A 16,746-nucleotide genomic window follows, 5' to 3' on the forward strand; every position below is an offset into this window, starting at 1 on the left:
CTTACCCTTAGCTAGTTGAAAATGTGTATGAATTCTTCATTTTAAGCCGTTTTGCAGAGGTAATAAAGGAATATTTTGTATTTTTTCTAACTTTTTTGTGTTTTCGCGACAGAATGGCTCATATTTAAAACACTTACCCTTAGCTATTTGAAAATGTGTATGAAGTTTTCATTTTTAGCCATATTGCAGAGGTAATAAAGGAATATTTTGTATTTTTTCTAACTTTTGTGTGTTTTCGCAACAGGCTGGCTCATATTTAAAAACCTTACTCTTAGCTAGTTGATATTGTGTATGAATTCTTCATTTTTACCCGTATTGCAGAGGTAATAAAGGAACATTTTGTATTTTTTCTAACTTTTGTGTTTTTTTGCAAAAGAATGGATCATATTTAAAACACTCACCCTTAGATAGTTGAAAAAGTGTATTAATTAAACATATTTACAAGTATTGAAGATTTTATAAAGTAATTGTTTGTATTGTTTCTAACTTTTGTGTGTTTTCGCAACAGAATGGCTCATATTTAAAACACTTACCCTTAGCTAGTTGAAAATGTGTATGAATTCTTCATTTTTAGCCGTTTTGCAGAGGTAATAAAGGAATATTTTGTATTTTTTCTAACTTTTGTGTGTTTTCGCAACAGAATGGCTCATATTTAAAACACTTACCCTTAGCTAGTTGAAAATGTGTATGAATTCTTCATTTTTACCCATATTGCAGAGGTAATAACGGATTATTTTGTATTTTTTCTAAATTTTGTGTGTTTTGGCAACATAATGGCTCATATTTAAAATATCCACCCTTAGCTAGTTGAAATTGTGTATGAATTCTTCAGTTTTAGCTATATTTTAGTGTAACTAAATTACTATTGTTTCTAAGTTCGATCTAGTGTGTGATGTTTAAGAATAAATTATAATAAATTACACTCCTTAACGTAGCTTGATTAAAATTTGTTTTATGTATTACTTTTTAGCCATATTTCAGAGTTAATTAAGAATCATTTTGTATTTTTTCTAAATTTTGTGTGTTTTCGCAACAGAATGGCTCATATTTAAAACACTTACCCTTAGCTAGTTGAAAATGTTTATGTCGTCTTCTTTTTTATCATTTGATCAGTTGTTTTTTATTTAGTTTTTGTATTTTGTCTAAGTTTGGTGTGTTTTTGCAATAGAATGGCTCATATTTAAAACACTTACCCTTAGCTAGTTGAAAATGTGTATGAATTCTTCATTTTTAGCCGTAATGCAGAGGTAGAAAAGGAACATTTTGCATTTTTTCTAACTTTTCTGTGTTTTCGCAATATAATGGCTCATATTTAAAACACTTACCCTTAGCTAGTTGAAAATGTGTATTAATTCTTCATTTTTAGCCGTTTTGCAGAGGTAATAAAGGAATATTTTGTATTTTTTCTAACTTTTGTGTGTTTTCGTAACAGAATGGCTCATATTTAAAACACTTACCCTTAGTTAGTTGAAAATGTGTATGAATTCTTCATTTTTAGCCGTATTGCAGAGGTAATAAAGGAATATTTTGTATTTTTTCTAACTGTTGTGTGTTTTCGCAACAGGATGGCTCATATTTAAAACACTTACCCTTAGCTAGTTGAAAATGTGTATGAATTCCTCATTTTTACACGTATTGCAGAGGTAATAAAGGAATATTTTGTATTTTTTCTAACTTTTGTGTGTTTTCGCAACAGAATGGATCATATTTAAAACACTTACCCTTAGCTAGTTGAAAATGTGTATGAATTCTTCATTTTTACCCGTATTGCAGAAGTAATAAAGAAATATTTTGTATTTTTTCTAACTTTTGTGTGTTTTCGCAACAGAATGGCTCATATTTAAAACACTTACCCTTAGCTAGTTGAAAATGTGTATGAATTCTTCATTTTTAGCCGTTTTGCAGAGGTAATAAAGGAATATTTTGTATTTTTTCTAACTTTTGTGTGTTTTCGCAACAGAATGGCTCATATTTAAAACACTTACCCTTAGCTAGTAGAAAATGTGTATGAATTCTTCATTTTTAGCCGTTTTGCAGAGGTAATAAAGGAATATTTTGTATTTTTTCTAACTTTTGTGTGTTTTCGCGACAGAATGGCTAATATTTAAAACACTTACCCTTAGCTAGTTGAAAATGTGTATGAATTCTTCATTTTTAGCCGTTTTGGAGAGGTAATAAAGAATTATTTTGTATTTTTTCTAAAATTTGTGTGTTTTCGTAACAGAATGGTTCATATTTAAAACACTTAACCCTAGCTAGTTGAAAATGTGTATGAATTATTCATTTTTACCCGTATTGCAGAGGTAATAAAGGAATATTTTGTATTTTTTTAAACTTTTGTGTGTTTTCGCAACAGAATGGCTCATATTTAAAACATTTACCATTAGCTAGTTGAAAATGTGTATGAATTCTTCATTTTTAGCCGTATTGCAGAGGTAATAAAGGAACATTTTGTATTTTTTCTAACTTTTGTGTGTTTTCTTAACAGATTGGCTCGTATTTAAAACACTTAACCTTAGTTTGATGAAAATGTGTATGAATTCTTCATTTTTACACGGTTTACAGAGGTAATAAGGGAACATTTTGCATTTTTTCTAAGTTGTGTGTGTTGTTGAGACCGAATGGCTCATCTTTAAAACACTTACCCTTAGCTAGTTGAAAATGTGTATGAATTTTTCATTTTTAGCCGTATTGCAGAGGTAATAAAGGAATATTTTGTATTTTTTCTAACTTTTGTGTGTTTTCGCAACAGGATGGCTCATATTTAAAATCCTTACCCCTAGCTAGTTGAAAATGTGTATGACTTCTTCATTTTTTGCCTTTTTTCAGAGGTAATAAAGGAATATTTTGTATTTTTTCTAACTTTTGTGTGTTTTCGCAACAGAATGGCTCATATTTAAAACACTTACCCTTACCTAGTTGAAAATGTGTATGAATTCTTCATTTTTAGCCTTATTGCAGAGGTAATAAAGGAATATTATGGATTTTTTCTAACTTTTGTGTGTTTTCGCAACAGAATGGCTCATATTTAAAACACTTACCCTTAGCTAGTTGAAAATGTGTATGAATTCTTCATTTTTAGCCGTTTTGCAGAGTTAATAAAGTAATATTTATATTTTTTCTAACTTTTGTGTGTTTACGCAATAGAATGGCTCATATTTAAAGTATTTACCCTTAGCTAGTTGAAAATGTGTATGAATTTTTCATTTTTAGCCATATTGCAGAGGTAATAAAGGAACATTTTGCATTTTTTCTAACTTTTGTGTGTTTTCGCAACAGGATGGCTCATATTTAAAACACTTACCCTTAGCTAGTTGAAAATGTGTATGAATTCTTCATTTTTAGCCGTATTGCAGAGGTAATAAAGGAACATTTTGCAATTTATCTAACTTTTGTGTGTTTTCGCAACAGAATGACTCATATTTAAAACACTAACCCTTATCTAGTTGAAAATGGGTATGAATTCTTCATTTTTAGCCGTTTTGCAGAGGTAATAAAGGATTATTTTGTACTTTTTCTAACTTTTGTGTGTTTTCACAACAGAATGGCTCATATTTAAAACACTTACCCTTAGCTAGTTGAAAATGTGTATGAATTCTTCATTTTTAGCCGTTTTGCAGAGGTAATAAAGGAATATTTGGTGTGTGTGTAAGTTTTTGTGCGTGTGTATAAGTTTTTGTGTGCATGTAAGTTTTTGTGTGAATGTAAGTTTTTGCGTGTTGGTGTAATTGTTTGTGTGTGCGTTTAAGTTTTTGTGTGTCTAAGCTTTTGTGTGTGTGTGTAAGTTTTTTGTGTGTGTGTGTGTAAGTTTGTGTGTGTGTGTGTGTGTGTTAGTTTTGTGTGTGTGTGTGTGTGTGTGTAAGTTTGTGTATGTGTGTGTGTGTGTGTGTGTAAGTTTTTGTGTGTGTAAGTTTTGGCATGTGTGTGTAAGTTTTCGTGTGTGTGAGTGTAAGTTTTGTGTGTGTGTGTGTGTTTGTAAGTTTTTGTGTGTGTGTGTGTGTGTGTGTGTGTGTGTGTAAGTTTTTGTGTGTGTGTATTTTTTTACGCGTGTGTGTGAGTTTTTGGGTGTGTGTGTGTGTGGGTGTGAGTTTTGTTTTTGTGTAAGTTTTGGTGTGATTTTAAGTTTTTGTGTGCTTTTAAGTTTTCGCGTGTATTTGTAAGTTTTTGTGTGTGTGTGTGTGTGTGTGTAAGTTTTTATGTGTGTAAGTTTTTGCTTGTGTGTGTTATTTTTAGTGTGTGTGTGTGTGTAATTTTTGTGTGTGTTTGTGATAGTTTTTGTTAGTTTGTTTGTTAGTTTTTTTGTTTTCATGTTTATGTTTTTGTGTGTGTGTGTGTGTATGTGTGTGTGTAAGTTTTTGTGTGTGTGTAAGTTTTGTCGTGTGTGTGTGAGTTTTCGTGTGTGTGTGTTTGTATTTTTTGTGTGTGTGTGTGTGTAAGTTTTTGTGTGCATGTATGTTTTTGTGTGGATGTAACTTTTCTTGTGCTTGTGTAAGTTTTTGTGTGTGTGTGTGTGTGTTTGTGTGTAAGTTTTTGTGTGTGTGTAAGTTTTGGCGTGTGTGTGTGAGTTTTAGTGTGTGTGTGTGTAAGTTTTGTGTATGTGTTTGTGTGTGTAAGTTTTTGTGCGTGTGTTTGTGAGTTTTTTTTGTGTTCATGTGTAAGTTTTGTGTTTGTGTGTGTGTGTGTGTTTGTGTGTGTGTTAGTTTTTGTTTGTGTGTTAGTTTTGGAGTGTTTGTGTGAGTTTTCGTGTGTGTGTGTGTGTGTAAGTTTTGTGTGTGTGTGTGTGTGTAAGTTTTTGTGTGCATGTAAGTTTTTGTGTGCATGTAAGTTTTCGTGTGCATGTGTAAATTTTTGTGTGTGTGTGTAGGTGTAAGTTTTTGTGTGTGTGTGTGTGTAAGTTTTGGCGTGTGTGTGTGTTAGTTTTGACGTGTGTGTGTAAGTTTTCATGTGTGTGTGTGTGTAAGTTTGTGTGTGTGTGTGTAAGTTTTTGTGTGTTTGTGTAATTTTGTTTGGGTGTGTTTATGTTTGTGTGTGATTGTCAGTTTTTGTGTGCATGTCAGTTTGGGCGTGTGTGTCTATTTTTTTGTGTGTGTGTGTGTAAGTTTGTGTGTGTCTAAGCTTTTTTGTGTGGATGTTAGTTTTTTTTTGTGTGTGTGTAATTTTGTGTGTGTGTGTGTGTGTGTGTAAGTTTTTGTGTGTGTATGTGTGTATAAGTTTGTGTGTGCATGTAAGTTTTAGTGTGCATGTGTTAGTTTTTGTGTGTGTGTGTGTGTGTGTAAGTTTGTGTGTGTGTGTGTAAGTTTTGGAGTGTGTGTGTAAGTTTTAGTGTGTGTGTGTGTGTGTAAGTTTTTTTGTTTGTGTGTAATTTTTTGTGAGTGTGTGTATGTTTTTGTGTGTGTGTAAGTTTTTGTGTGTGTGTGAGTTTTGGCGTGTGTGTGTGTGTTTTGGTGTATGTGTGTGTGTGTGTAATTTTTGTGTGTGTGTGTGTGTGTTTTAGTTTTTGTGTGTATTTAAGTTTTTGTGTGCATGTAAGTTTTCGTTTGCATGTGTAAGTTTTGTGTGTGTGTGTGTGTGTGTAAGTTTTCGTGTGTGTGTGTAAGTTTTTGTGTGCATGTATGGGGACCGGGGGAGGGCCTTTGGGGCCCAGGGAGGGCGTTTGGGGATCCGGGGCCCTTGAGGTTTGGGTGGTCTTTTGGGGGCCCAGTGGACCTTTGGGGACCGGGGGGGGACCTCTGGGGGTCCGGGGGCCCTTGGGGGCCGGTTGGCCCTTTGGGGTTGGGGTCGAGGACCTCACAACACTGTTCAAATGAAACTTGTGTATTATAACGACCACAGAGTTTCACCATTAAATTCTCTTCTAAAATTTCTTCAAAAATCATCTTTTAAAATGTCTCTAACTGTTTCGCTGAAATAGTTTCATAACCTGTCTAAAACAGTTTCGCCCAAATAATCCCTAAACGTAATTCAGCGTGTTCCTTTTGTTCTTGGCATCTCTGCGCTAATACATTTCAAATTAATAAGAAACCTGATTCCCGCGCTAAGACAATTCATCGCTAAGATGTTTCTTGGGGAATTGTTTCCATGGCCTTTGGATATTAATATCCTTTGGAGTTCGACCAAAAGAGTTGTTTCCGAGGCAAAGACATTAATGACTTGGATCTATTCCTGGAGAATCGTTTCTATGCGAAAATTTTTAAAGTCTGACTGATGATGTCATTGGTTGATTGATCTGTCAAGAAAGGGGAATTAATTTGTTGTTTCTAAGGAGAATTATTGATTCACGATAGGTGAATTGAGGTCGACAGCACAGGTGTTCCAAGGTCGATGATGTTGTTGTTGTAAGTGCACGCTCTCAGCGAATGTCAAGGTCGTTGTTGTTGTTGTTGACTTGGAAATTTAGGTCATTGACCCCATTAACCACGTGTTCCCCCTAATGACTCTATGCCCATATATGGTGTGGGGTTCGGACCTCCTGAGGCCTTTCTACTTTGGACTCCAGTGTTCACCATCTTTGACTGCATTTCTTTATTGTAGTTCCGCTTAATATTTCTTTTCTCTTTTTAGTTTTCTTTTCTCTCGCCGTAATTATAAATAAATCGTCATCAAATAGGAATTGGATTCCCACATTTTGGTTTTTCATATTGTACTAAAATTTCTCGAACTTTACGAGGAAAAGCGCGTACAATAAATTTCTTCTCATTTGTTTCTGACACAATGAGTGTTTCACTTTGGTGTGCACTTGCTGGTGTGTCGTATTCGCTACATGTGTTTTGAAGTTTCTATTTTCTGAAAATTTTCCTGAAATATCAATCTCGCGGATCTTATTTTTAATCACATGTGGCTTAGCCACTTCCGCATTTCCCACCTTTAAAGAAGTCTCTTTAAGGATAGGAGATCTCAGATATCCTCAAAGTCTCCTCCTACTAAAACACCCACTGTAAGAGTCAACTCTCAACTTTCAGTTCACAACAGTAAACTCTTAGTTCACAGAAAGCCAACACATTGATAGACCAAAATGTCATACTCAAATTTGACCTGGAATGGAAAACTTGCTACCATTCGCAAAAAAGGAAGAAGAATTGGTTAGGTGGCTGAAGGAAAGACAATGGCAAGTAAAGTGTCTGGTTCGGATAAAAGAAAGTTGCAGATTCTAACGGCAGGTGATAGAACAATGCGCTCTGATTCAGAAGTGAACTTCTCAGGCAACGAAAGTACGGAAGAACAATTAATCATACTGAAAAGCCAAATAAACCAACTGAAGGTTAAAACAAAACAGTGGACTGACAAAATCGAAAAGGATTTGGTTTTAAAAATCAGCCAAGAAGTTGAAACAGCTGTCAGCAAACTGGGTGCTGTAAATCAGAAAACAGAACCGAGTGAGTCCACCATCGAAAACATCAAAACGGAGATTTACAATAGTCTGTCGCTCGATCTTGATAAAATGGTGAAAGAATAGTTCTGTGAACTTGACCGGCGTTTAAAATCCCCTTAGAAGTCCGTTTCCGATATCGATCTAGCTACTAAGGCTGTGGAATCATCAGTCAAGGAAATTAAAGGGACACTAGATAATCACAATGAAACTCGTGTAAAAGAGTCCCTAGGTAACCAACTGAAATTTTTTAGCCTCAAATAAAATGTCACAACGAACACTGTTATCAAGGAGAACGTAGAAAACAAAATTACGGAAATATGTGCGCGGCAATTTCTGGGCATTCCTTTAGATGCCTCTGATATTGTCTTTGCCCGAAGAATAGGACGCAAAGTGTCAAATCTGCCAAGACCGACCGTAGTGACACTTTCAAACTTAGAGTTTGGTCACAGATTATAAAAAATAGGAAGCAGCTCATGTGGTCTAGAATGTCTGTCACTGAATGCCTAACAAAAGCTAAACGTGAGTTACTCGCATACACAAAAACTGAATTTGGACTGTAAAATGTCTGGACCACTGACGGAAATTTTATGGTTAAAACCGGACCCACAAGTGCCCGTAAAGTGTCAAATAAGAATGAGATTATCATTTTGAAAAGATATCTTGATACTTCGATCGGGGGCATTTAAAACTAAGAGAGTGTATTGATAATAATATTCATGGATGTAATTAATTTGTAACATTGTTGCTTTTCTACCTTAGTGCTACCATTTCTTTTTCTCTTTCTACTTCTTATCCTGCTTATGCTTTTCCTGCTGTATTTCCTGCTTATGCCTCTCTTCTTGTTGTGATAGACGGTCAGATTTCTCAGACCCGAAAAAAGGGAGAGGGGGAGAAGGAACAGAGTTTTTTTCACGTGGGGGTTGCCCGTTTTTGGCCAAGTCATCATCAGCACATATCATCACGAAATACCACAAACACCAGAACACTCCTGTTATTACTATTTTGCTCCACTGTCATTATTTAGTTTAATTGATGAAAATAAACAACAACGTTGACAACAACGTGAAAATAAACAACAACGTTCTCAATGATGAATGATTTTTCATTCTTAACTGAACAGTCCCTGCTAAAAACTGCATTTCTCAATCTGCCAGGATGCGATGACGAGTCAGCTACTGATTCCTTGATAGACAGGGTGAATGCCTCGTCCTGCTCATATATAACACCCCAAGAATATCTTAATGAAGTACTTCCTGCAATTTCTACTAATGATAAATTTAATCTTTTTTGCCATAATGTTCAAGGAATTAAACACAAATGGGATGATATTCTTGCATTCACTGCTGAAAAGGAAAATCCTTTTAGTTTAGTTGGTTTAACTGAAACTTGGCTGTCTTCTCAAGATGACAGGTCGCCATACTGTTTGCCCGGTTTTAAAGCCATACATCTTCCACGGCACGTAACAAAGAGCTCCGGTGGCATTACATTATTTGTAAATGATTCTATCTCCTACAAGCGCCGCGATGATTTGGAATCAATTTTTAATGGTGTGGTTGAACGTTGTCGATCTGTCTACTTGACAGTTATTGAAATTCTTGGAAAGTCATCTCCAGTAGATTTCGTGTGCATTTTTTGTAAGCCACGGCCATTTCCAAGTGACATTTTCTGTTCGCAAGTTGATCAGCTTATGTCGGAGATTAATGAATGTGGTCGAAGTAAAAATACATGTCTTGTGGGTGACTTTAACATCAACTGCTGACGATTGACGGTGACGCCAACTCGCGTTCTTTCCTTGATACAAATGTATCAGCTGGTCTTCTCCCCACTGTATTCTTTCCCACACGGTGTTGTTCAGCTAGAAATACTGCAGCACTGATTGACAGTATATTCCTTTCATTTAACCCTCACACATCTTTTACCTCACATATTATAACATCTGATGTTTCTGATCACCACCCTGTCATCAAAATGGTGCCAACAAGGGCAGGCCGGTCCACTAAGACAACGTATACTCGTGTTTTCACGTGTCGAAGTTTTTCACAAAAAATAAACATTGATTACTTCACTAAAACCCTGAAATCGAATGACTGGTCTTCTGTAACTCATACGTCTTTGGCAGATATGGTTGCAATTGCACTTACTAGCCGGCTTAAACAGTTAACAGAACGGTGTTTTCCTCTACGAGCAAGTCGGATCAAAAGTGTTCCCGAAACTCATAGGATGACAAAAGGTTTTGTTCAGTCTACCAAACACAGAAACAGACTGTACCTGAAAACTTGTAAATATACTACTCCTGAAGCGAGAGAGACCTACAAAAAGTACAGAAATACATTAAACGGATAGGTACGTAATTCAAAAAGGCGGTATTATGCGGAGAGAATAAATGAACGTAAGAGTAACTTGAGAAAAGTATGGGATGTTGTTAATGAAATAATTTGTCAAAAAAGGAAGAAGGTGGCTATACCTAGAGAAATAACAAATATGCGTGGTGAGACAGTAGCAAGCGAATCTCGTGCTGATGCTTTCGATCAATTTTTTGTTAATCAGACATCTCTACATGCTTCTGGCCCATCTCCTGAACAAAACCATAGTAGAACAATATCAGGTATTTTTCTAGCACCATGTACGAAAGAGGAATTACTAGTGATTATCAATAAGCTGTCTAATGGCAAAAACCCTAAACACCTTTGGGCTGTGCAACTATATCTTTAGGAAGGCCTCTGCAGGTCTTGTAACTCAACTTAAACACTTGGTCAACCTTTCACTAGCAACCGGAGTTTATCTTAATGTGTTTAAAACTACCCAAGTCCTTCCCCTCTACAAAAAAGGAGACAAGAATCTTATCTCTATTTACCGACCCATATCAATTCTACCGGTTATATCAAAAGTCCTCGAGCGAGTGGTTTATAACAGAGTATATAGAGTCCTCGATGTCAAGCAGCTACTCTCTCCCCGTCAATACGGGTTTCGGCGTTATCATTCAACTTTGCATGCCTTAGTTGATTCAGTTGAATACATATTAAATAGCCAGGATGCTGGAGAAAAGGTACTAGGGACTTTTCTGGATTTCACTAAAGCTTTCGACACGGTATGTCATTCAATCCTCCTCACAAAATTAAATTCATTTGGAATATATGGTGTTGCTCACGAGTGGTTTTTATCGTACCTGACTGATCGTAAGCAGTGTGTAATTGTGGAGGGTAGTGTGTCGCCGGAATTACCGGTAAAATCTGGTGTACCTCAGGGGTCGGTACTTGGACCGCTCTTGTTTATTTTGTATATCAATGACTTGACAACATGTCTTACTACAAATACACACCCAGTACTATTCGCTGACGACTCAAATTTCTTCATTGCTGCTGAATCATCCGAGTCTGCTGCAAAAAAGGCCCAAAAAACTCTTGACTAAATATCTGACTGGTGTTTTCATAACAAAATGCAGGTAAATGCTGCAAAAAGCTGCATCATAGCCTTCACTTCTGCTCCTTCAAACTCCTCATTGTCTCACAATGTCGCACTGTCAATCAATGGAAATCCTGTTCCGCAGACCAGAGTCGCAAAGTTCCTTGGCGTATTTGTAGATTCCTCCCTTTCGTTCAAACATCACATATTGCAGCTGTCTTCAACAGTCTCACGGCAAACATTAATGTTACATAGGGCTAGCCTGCTTCTAAGTGCTGACATGATGAAAATGCTTTATAATGCTTTTGTCTTCCCCTACTTGAATTACTGTTGTTCTGTCTGGGGCAATTCATTCAAATCTCATCTAAAATCATTAAAGAGATCACAAACCCGTGCAGTTAAGGCAGCTTATTGCCTCCCCAGGCTATACCCCTCAACAGGCCTCTACAGAGACACTGGAACAATAGATATAACAGAGATAATCAACGTTATTAATCTGCTTTTAGCACACTCAGCAATATCGAATAGAATTCCTCAAGGTCTTTCCAGGTACTTCGAACTTTGTAGCACAATTCAGCAAGGAAGAGCTCTCCGCTGTAACAAGCACAATTTTATGCTACCAAGAATAAAGCTTACAAGGTCTCAACACTTTCCAGTTTATAGAAGTACTTCTTTGTGGAACTCAATTAATGAATCTATTAAATCCATAAAATCATTTGGCACACTCCAAAAACGATACCTCTCTTACACAGTATTTGATACTGCATTAGTTAATGTCTCAATTTTTGTTTGTATCTTATCCTCTCACTCTCCTTTTTTGACTCCACATCGTCTCAATTCTTTCCTTTCTAATTCTTATGTTATCAGCTCTTTTCATTTCATAGTGTGATATAAATTTGTTTACCAATATCTGTGTGACTCGTACAAGCATTGCTTTGAGTCGAAATGTTCATGTTAATTGTTTCGTTTGTTCATTTATCTAAAAATAAAAGTTTGATTGATTGATTGATTGATACTAAGCCTACTTTTATCGTTTCTCTCTGGACTGTACCGTCCTTCTTTGCAATTTCTATTCTCACCCAAGCAGATGGGCATTGGTACTTATCTCCATAGTAACATACTGTTGTAATCATATCCATATGGTTTATTCCTGTCTTTTTAGTTAGGTCCGTTCGCACAAAAGTTTGCTGACCCCCTGAGTAGATTACCATTTTGGTCAATTTTCCGTTTAATTTCCCTTCTATTTTATGTGATTTCACAAACTCGTCAGTGTTTTCTTTACTATGGGGTATAGCCCAATTTGTTCCTTCATAGGTTATTTCGCCCTCTCTATTCTGGCAATTTTTAGAAAATGGCTCCGAGGTATCCCATTTTACAGGATTATTAGCATTCCGAGCTTGAATATCCTGTATTTCGTTTTTCAAGCAAGAAGGCTCAGCCTTTCATTTTATTTTATGGACCGCTCCACCTTTCCGCGTAGTCAACGAAGCAGCATATTTTCCGCCTTAGCATTTAATTACTGGTAATTTTCATTTTCTCGCGATAGATCCTTAGACAAATTATTATAGCTATCCGACGGCGTATAAGTAACTTGTGATAAAATATCACTTTGCGAATTTCCTCAACCAGTTTTCGTTAGTCTGTCAATTGTTTTTCCAGCATCCTAGTAATATTTTTTATCGGCCTCCCTACGGGTCTGTCATTCCTCTTCTACATTTTCTTACAATTCTTTTCGCGGTCCTTGAATGTTTCTTAATTAATAGCGGAACCTTGCCAATACTTTCCATCCGAAATTTGTCAACTTTTTAATTCAAATTTTCGTAGGATTGAAAATTTTCTCTGAGTGCTGTTGTATAAGCCTCGTAAGCCATGTTCTCCTTTTCACCAGAGGGACCAATCCATTCCAATTCATTATATAGATTTTTAATAATCTGTTCACGTTTAAGAACAATCTTACTACCCTCCTTATATCTCTTAGAAAGTAATTTGAGCCCTGAAGCATTTCCACAATCGCCGACTGTTCTTTTTAGTTTTCATTAACGAGTTCTTCATAAATTTGTAATTGCTTTTTATCGGCCTCCACAAGGTCTTTGAAAGCAATATCTTCTGCCTTACTAGTTCCGATGAATTATGCAATTTCTTTTCAAAACCTCCCTATTGCTAATGCCTTTAGACAAGATTCTTTCTAGAGGATCTTGGTTGCTAAATATCTTGAACGAACATTTAATGTAGAGCTAAAGTTTCTTAGGTTGGTTGGTCTCCATATATCAGGGAACCAGAAATTTTGCGGGTGATCTCTCTCAAAAGCCTCCATATGGGCCTTGTTTCCTCTTTCTGCTGAGTCTCTATGTTTCTTTTCTGTCATATTTGTTTCTTTATAGGCTTCTCCAGCCCTTTCGTCCGCTTTTCTATTCTTTCTAGTTTCATCTTTCTCAGACTCTATTTTTTCCTTGTGTCCTCAGTGCTCTAAGGCCTTTCTTTCTATTTCCCTACTTTTTCTATGGGTTTCACGATGGGTGCCGGTAGACAATTTTCCACGGGGGGGGGGGGCAGACACCAAAATAGCAGTGGTAGTTGGGTGACAGGGAATATATTTCAGGATTAATTTTTGTAGGAATAAGTTTATTTTAAAATACTTTTAGGACAAAACTCTCAAATAAAAAGAACAATTAAATTGCATGCAAAATGAAACAAAATTCAGTAAATTTTAAACAACAAAGATTCCTGGCAAAGGGATCACTTTATTTAATCAATAATACATTTAATTATTATGCATTTAATCTTGAAAGAAAATCAGATTCAAACCAAAATTACAGAATGATTTATTGCTTACGTAGATTATAGCAGGTATAGACATGTCTTTATGCATTTTCCTACTCCTTAGAATAGCTTATAGAAAAAGTAGAGAAACTCAAAAATCATCCTGCCTGCATGCATACCACGTCTTGATTTATATGGGCCATGTAAAATGTACCTCTTTCATAACAGGACAATTCTCCGCCTCGAACTTGAATCCCTTGTATATTCAGACCTTTTAAAAAAAATTATAGAATAGCGAAACAAAAACAAAAAGTAAATTTTCTATCCAGCTGTCAAATTGACCCTCTTTCTTTTTGTTAACCTATTTAACTAAATAAAATGAACAGGTTAAAAAAAAAATTCCTCAGAGGAGATCTTATCAAATAGTTTGTCATGAAAAACTGGAAGTAAAAAGTGACTTGGGCAAATATTCATCAAAACTAAAGATGGAAGCATCATGACAATAGCTAAACTAACAGTGTTGGCTTTTTATGCTGATTCTAAATATATAAAATTATTTAAGTTTACTACTGCCCACCAAGAATTGAAAGAATGCGAAAATCTGCCCGATTTTTGAAAAAAGGGGGGAATCCCCCAGAAAAGTGAGCGATCATAACAGAAAATTCTATGTCAGATGGGTAATATCAGAGTACACTACCATAGAAGTTTCAAGCTCCAATCTTCAAAATGTGGAATTTCGCATTTTTTTTTTTTTTTTTTTTTTTTAGAAAAAACATCGTCTATGCATGTTTATTTGTTTTGGTTTTTCCCAGGGGTGACTGTATCAAAGTGAAGGTCCAAGATAAATGGGAGGAAGCTCCTTCAAACTTAAATTTAAAGCTCTTTATTAAGTGACGATACAGATTGCGTCCGGCGAAAGTCTAGTTTTCTGCCATTCTAGGGCACCAAACTACGACTTTACCCCGAGGAGGACGAATTTGTAGTCGATTCAAAATTCTGAGAAGCTAATTGATTCAAAAGTATCAATAGCTATATCTACGCTTCCAAGTTGCAAAAGAAGTAATTCCACGCGGTGGCAGTACTGGATTCAACCAAGTTGAATCGCTTTATTTGTAATGAAATTAGGCCGCATGTGGTAATCTGTAATTGCGTAACAGCTATAATGAATGGGGAGTGAGTTATTGTTTAGGTGGGGATAGGGTAGATTCCTAAGAAAGTACATTTTAAAGGAAACACTGTTTACTCTTCACGAGGCTTCAGATAAATATTGAAAGAGGTAGGGGGAAGTCGGAATGAATTAAAATGTGTCTGTAAACAGGTAAAATATTACATTCCCATATCTACAGCAGAGAGATGGAAAAGGCAAGACAGGCCATCATCAGCCCGCCAGGAAATTTCTTCGGGGTTACAAATACTGCTAGGAAGTTAGTTTTCAGCAATTTCCAATGGTAATATTTTTCTTTTTCTATTTATATGAAGTACTTCAATGTGTTTAAACAAATATATGTAATGTATTTATCGATAAGAACATCCTATCGTAGAGGTTGTAATGGTTTCACTTATGTAGAGTAGAGATCAAAAGTCTGTCTCCTCCTTAGCTCCTTACTCTTTACTATGAAGTATGGCTTTTGTCCAAATTTTCAAAGATGAATTGAAAGATGAAATTTTCAAAAATTTTCAAAGATGAATTGAGATTCGTGATTTTTCAAATCACGCAAAAACTTTTGTTTAATGAGCAAGGTGTTGAGAAGGGGGCAGTCCCCCTCCTATACAAAGTAATTTCAATTTGTTTTAACTTTTAAACTTGCTCCTTACTTTAGTTGAAAAACCTTTTCTATTTGTTTAATTACATTTCATGGACCTCTAAAGAATTATGAATACAATATTTTTGGTAACGCAGAAAAAAGATCAACATTTCTAGGTGATTGGATACAGCGAGCTTATCACAAAATCATTTGCTTTTAGAAGAAATATCTTCCTTAATCCATCTCCAAAAGTATTTTCTTGCCGACATATGACATATTTAGAGTCTTTAGCTCCTTAGCTTTAATTAAACATTTTGGCTTAGGTGATAATCTATTCTTCTAGTCATGAGAAAATACCGTGAAGATGATTAAAAATCATGAAAAATCGTTATCTGTAATGTTTACCTTATATGAAATCAAAGAAATTTCTTTTTAAGATAAACATTTAACTGATACATCATCTAATTGGTAATCTTGTCAGTCAAGCTCCAGTTCTTTTTGTGATTATAAAACCAGAAATGGCCTTTCTGAAGGTCTTGCTGGGATTTCTATGTCTTGGTTTTGCCTTAAGTAAATATAGCTTGATAATAATTTTTCCATAGCAAACATGACAGAATAACGTATTAAAATTCTTCCATTAGGAAGGATTTATACAGTTTTAGTAGGAGTTTTAAAATTTAAACTGTCAAGAACGAATGGGTCAGTTTTAAACTCATATAAGAACTAATTGGTTTGACTGCAAATATCCTGGCTTTTGTTTTAATTCCTAACAGATTCAGTCAATTTGAATATCTACTCCCTCTAGTTTCATTTCAATGCATTGTTTATAAAGTGACGATATAATTTTACACGTTTCTTTTGCTGTTTGTGTGGAATAAACACAGACAGGCCAAACCTAGAGAAAAACAAGGGATGCTCAATTAAAATTTAAATTTTTTCCAAATTCCAAAGAGATAACCCCTAATATCCCCTTTATTCACTTTGGGTGAACACAAATCTTTGCAGGAGTGACTGTTTTAGCTTTAGAATGACGAGCTCCCTGTTGAGTAGCTCAATCATACTTCATTCCAACTGCATATATTACTTAGTGCATATACTAAGCATTCTATTTAATAATTCTAATTGCTTTGTATTTTCAAATTTAATAGTATTTTGTTTGAATTCATTCAGTTAATTTTTCTGAATTCAAACTTTTCTATTTTGTTTCTACGCTGATTTTATTCAACTTTGAAAGTGTTGGACTGTGAATGGATTGGTGCGAATATCATTCATTTTTTCCCTTGTATTAGACTAAAAAAAAAAAAACAGAAACAAAAGAAAAAATAGTAGAGAGAGGAAAATATAATTCTAAAAAAATTTAGGCTATAAGATAAGGTGCTATGGTTATAGACCGTTTCTCACAATGAATATCATAGCTATCATAGCGAGAATGATTACAGTAAAGGTAAGCGGACTGCCAAACAGTTTATG

The 16,746-nt window shown here is 35.2% G+C and overlaps 1 protein-coding gene across 1 annotated transcript in view; it reads left to right on the forward strand.

Annotated features, from left to right (window-relative positions):
* The first annotated feature begins 15,757 nt into the window (after window positions 1–15,757).
* LOC148942912 (sucrase-isomaltase, intestinal-like) overlaps window positions 15,758–16,746 on the forward strand; it is a 157,954-nt gene continuing 156,965 nt past the window's right edge. Inside the window, exon 1 of the mRNA XM_089102393.1 lies at window positions 15,758–15,846. Within this exon, the coding sequence (XP_088958519.1) occupies window positions 15,795–15,846 (52 nt within the window). The 5' untranslated portion in view covers window positions 15,758–15,794. The remainder of the gene's footprint in view (window positions 15,847–16,746) is intronic.

The sequence above is a fragment of the Artemia sp. Qi Xiang Cuo genome, chromosome 16, assembly GCF_049724085.1.
Source record: "Artemia sp. Qi Xiang Cuo chromosome 16, ASM4972408v1, whole genome shotgun sequence".
NCBI classification, from domain to species: domain Eukaryota; kingdom Metazoa; phylum Arthropoda; class Branchiopoda; order Anostraca; family Artemiidae; genus Artemia; species Artemia sp. Qi Xiang Cuo.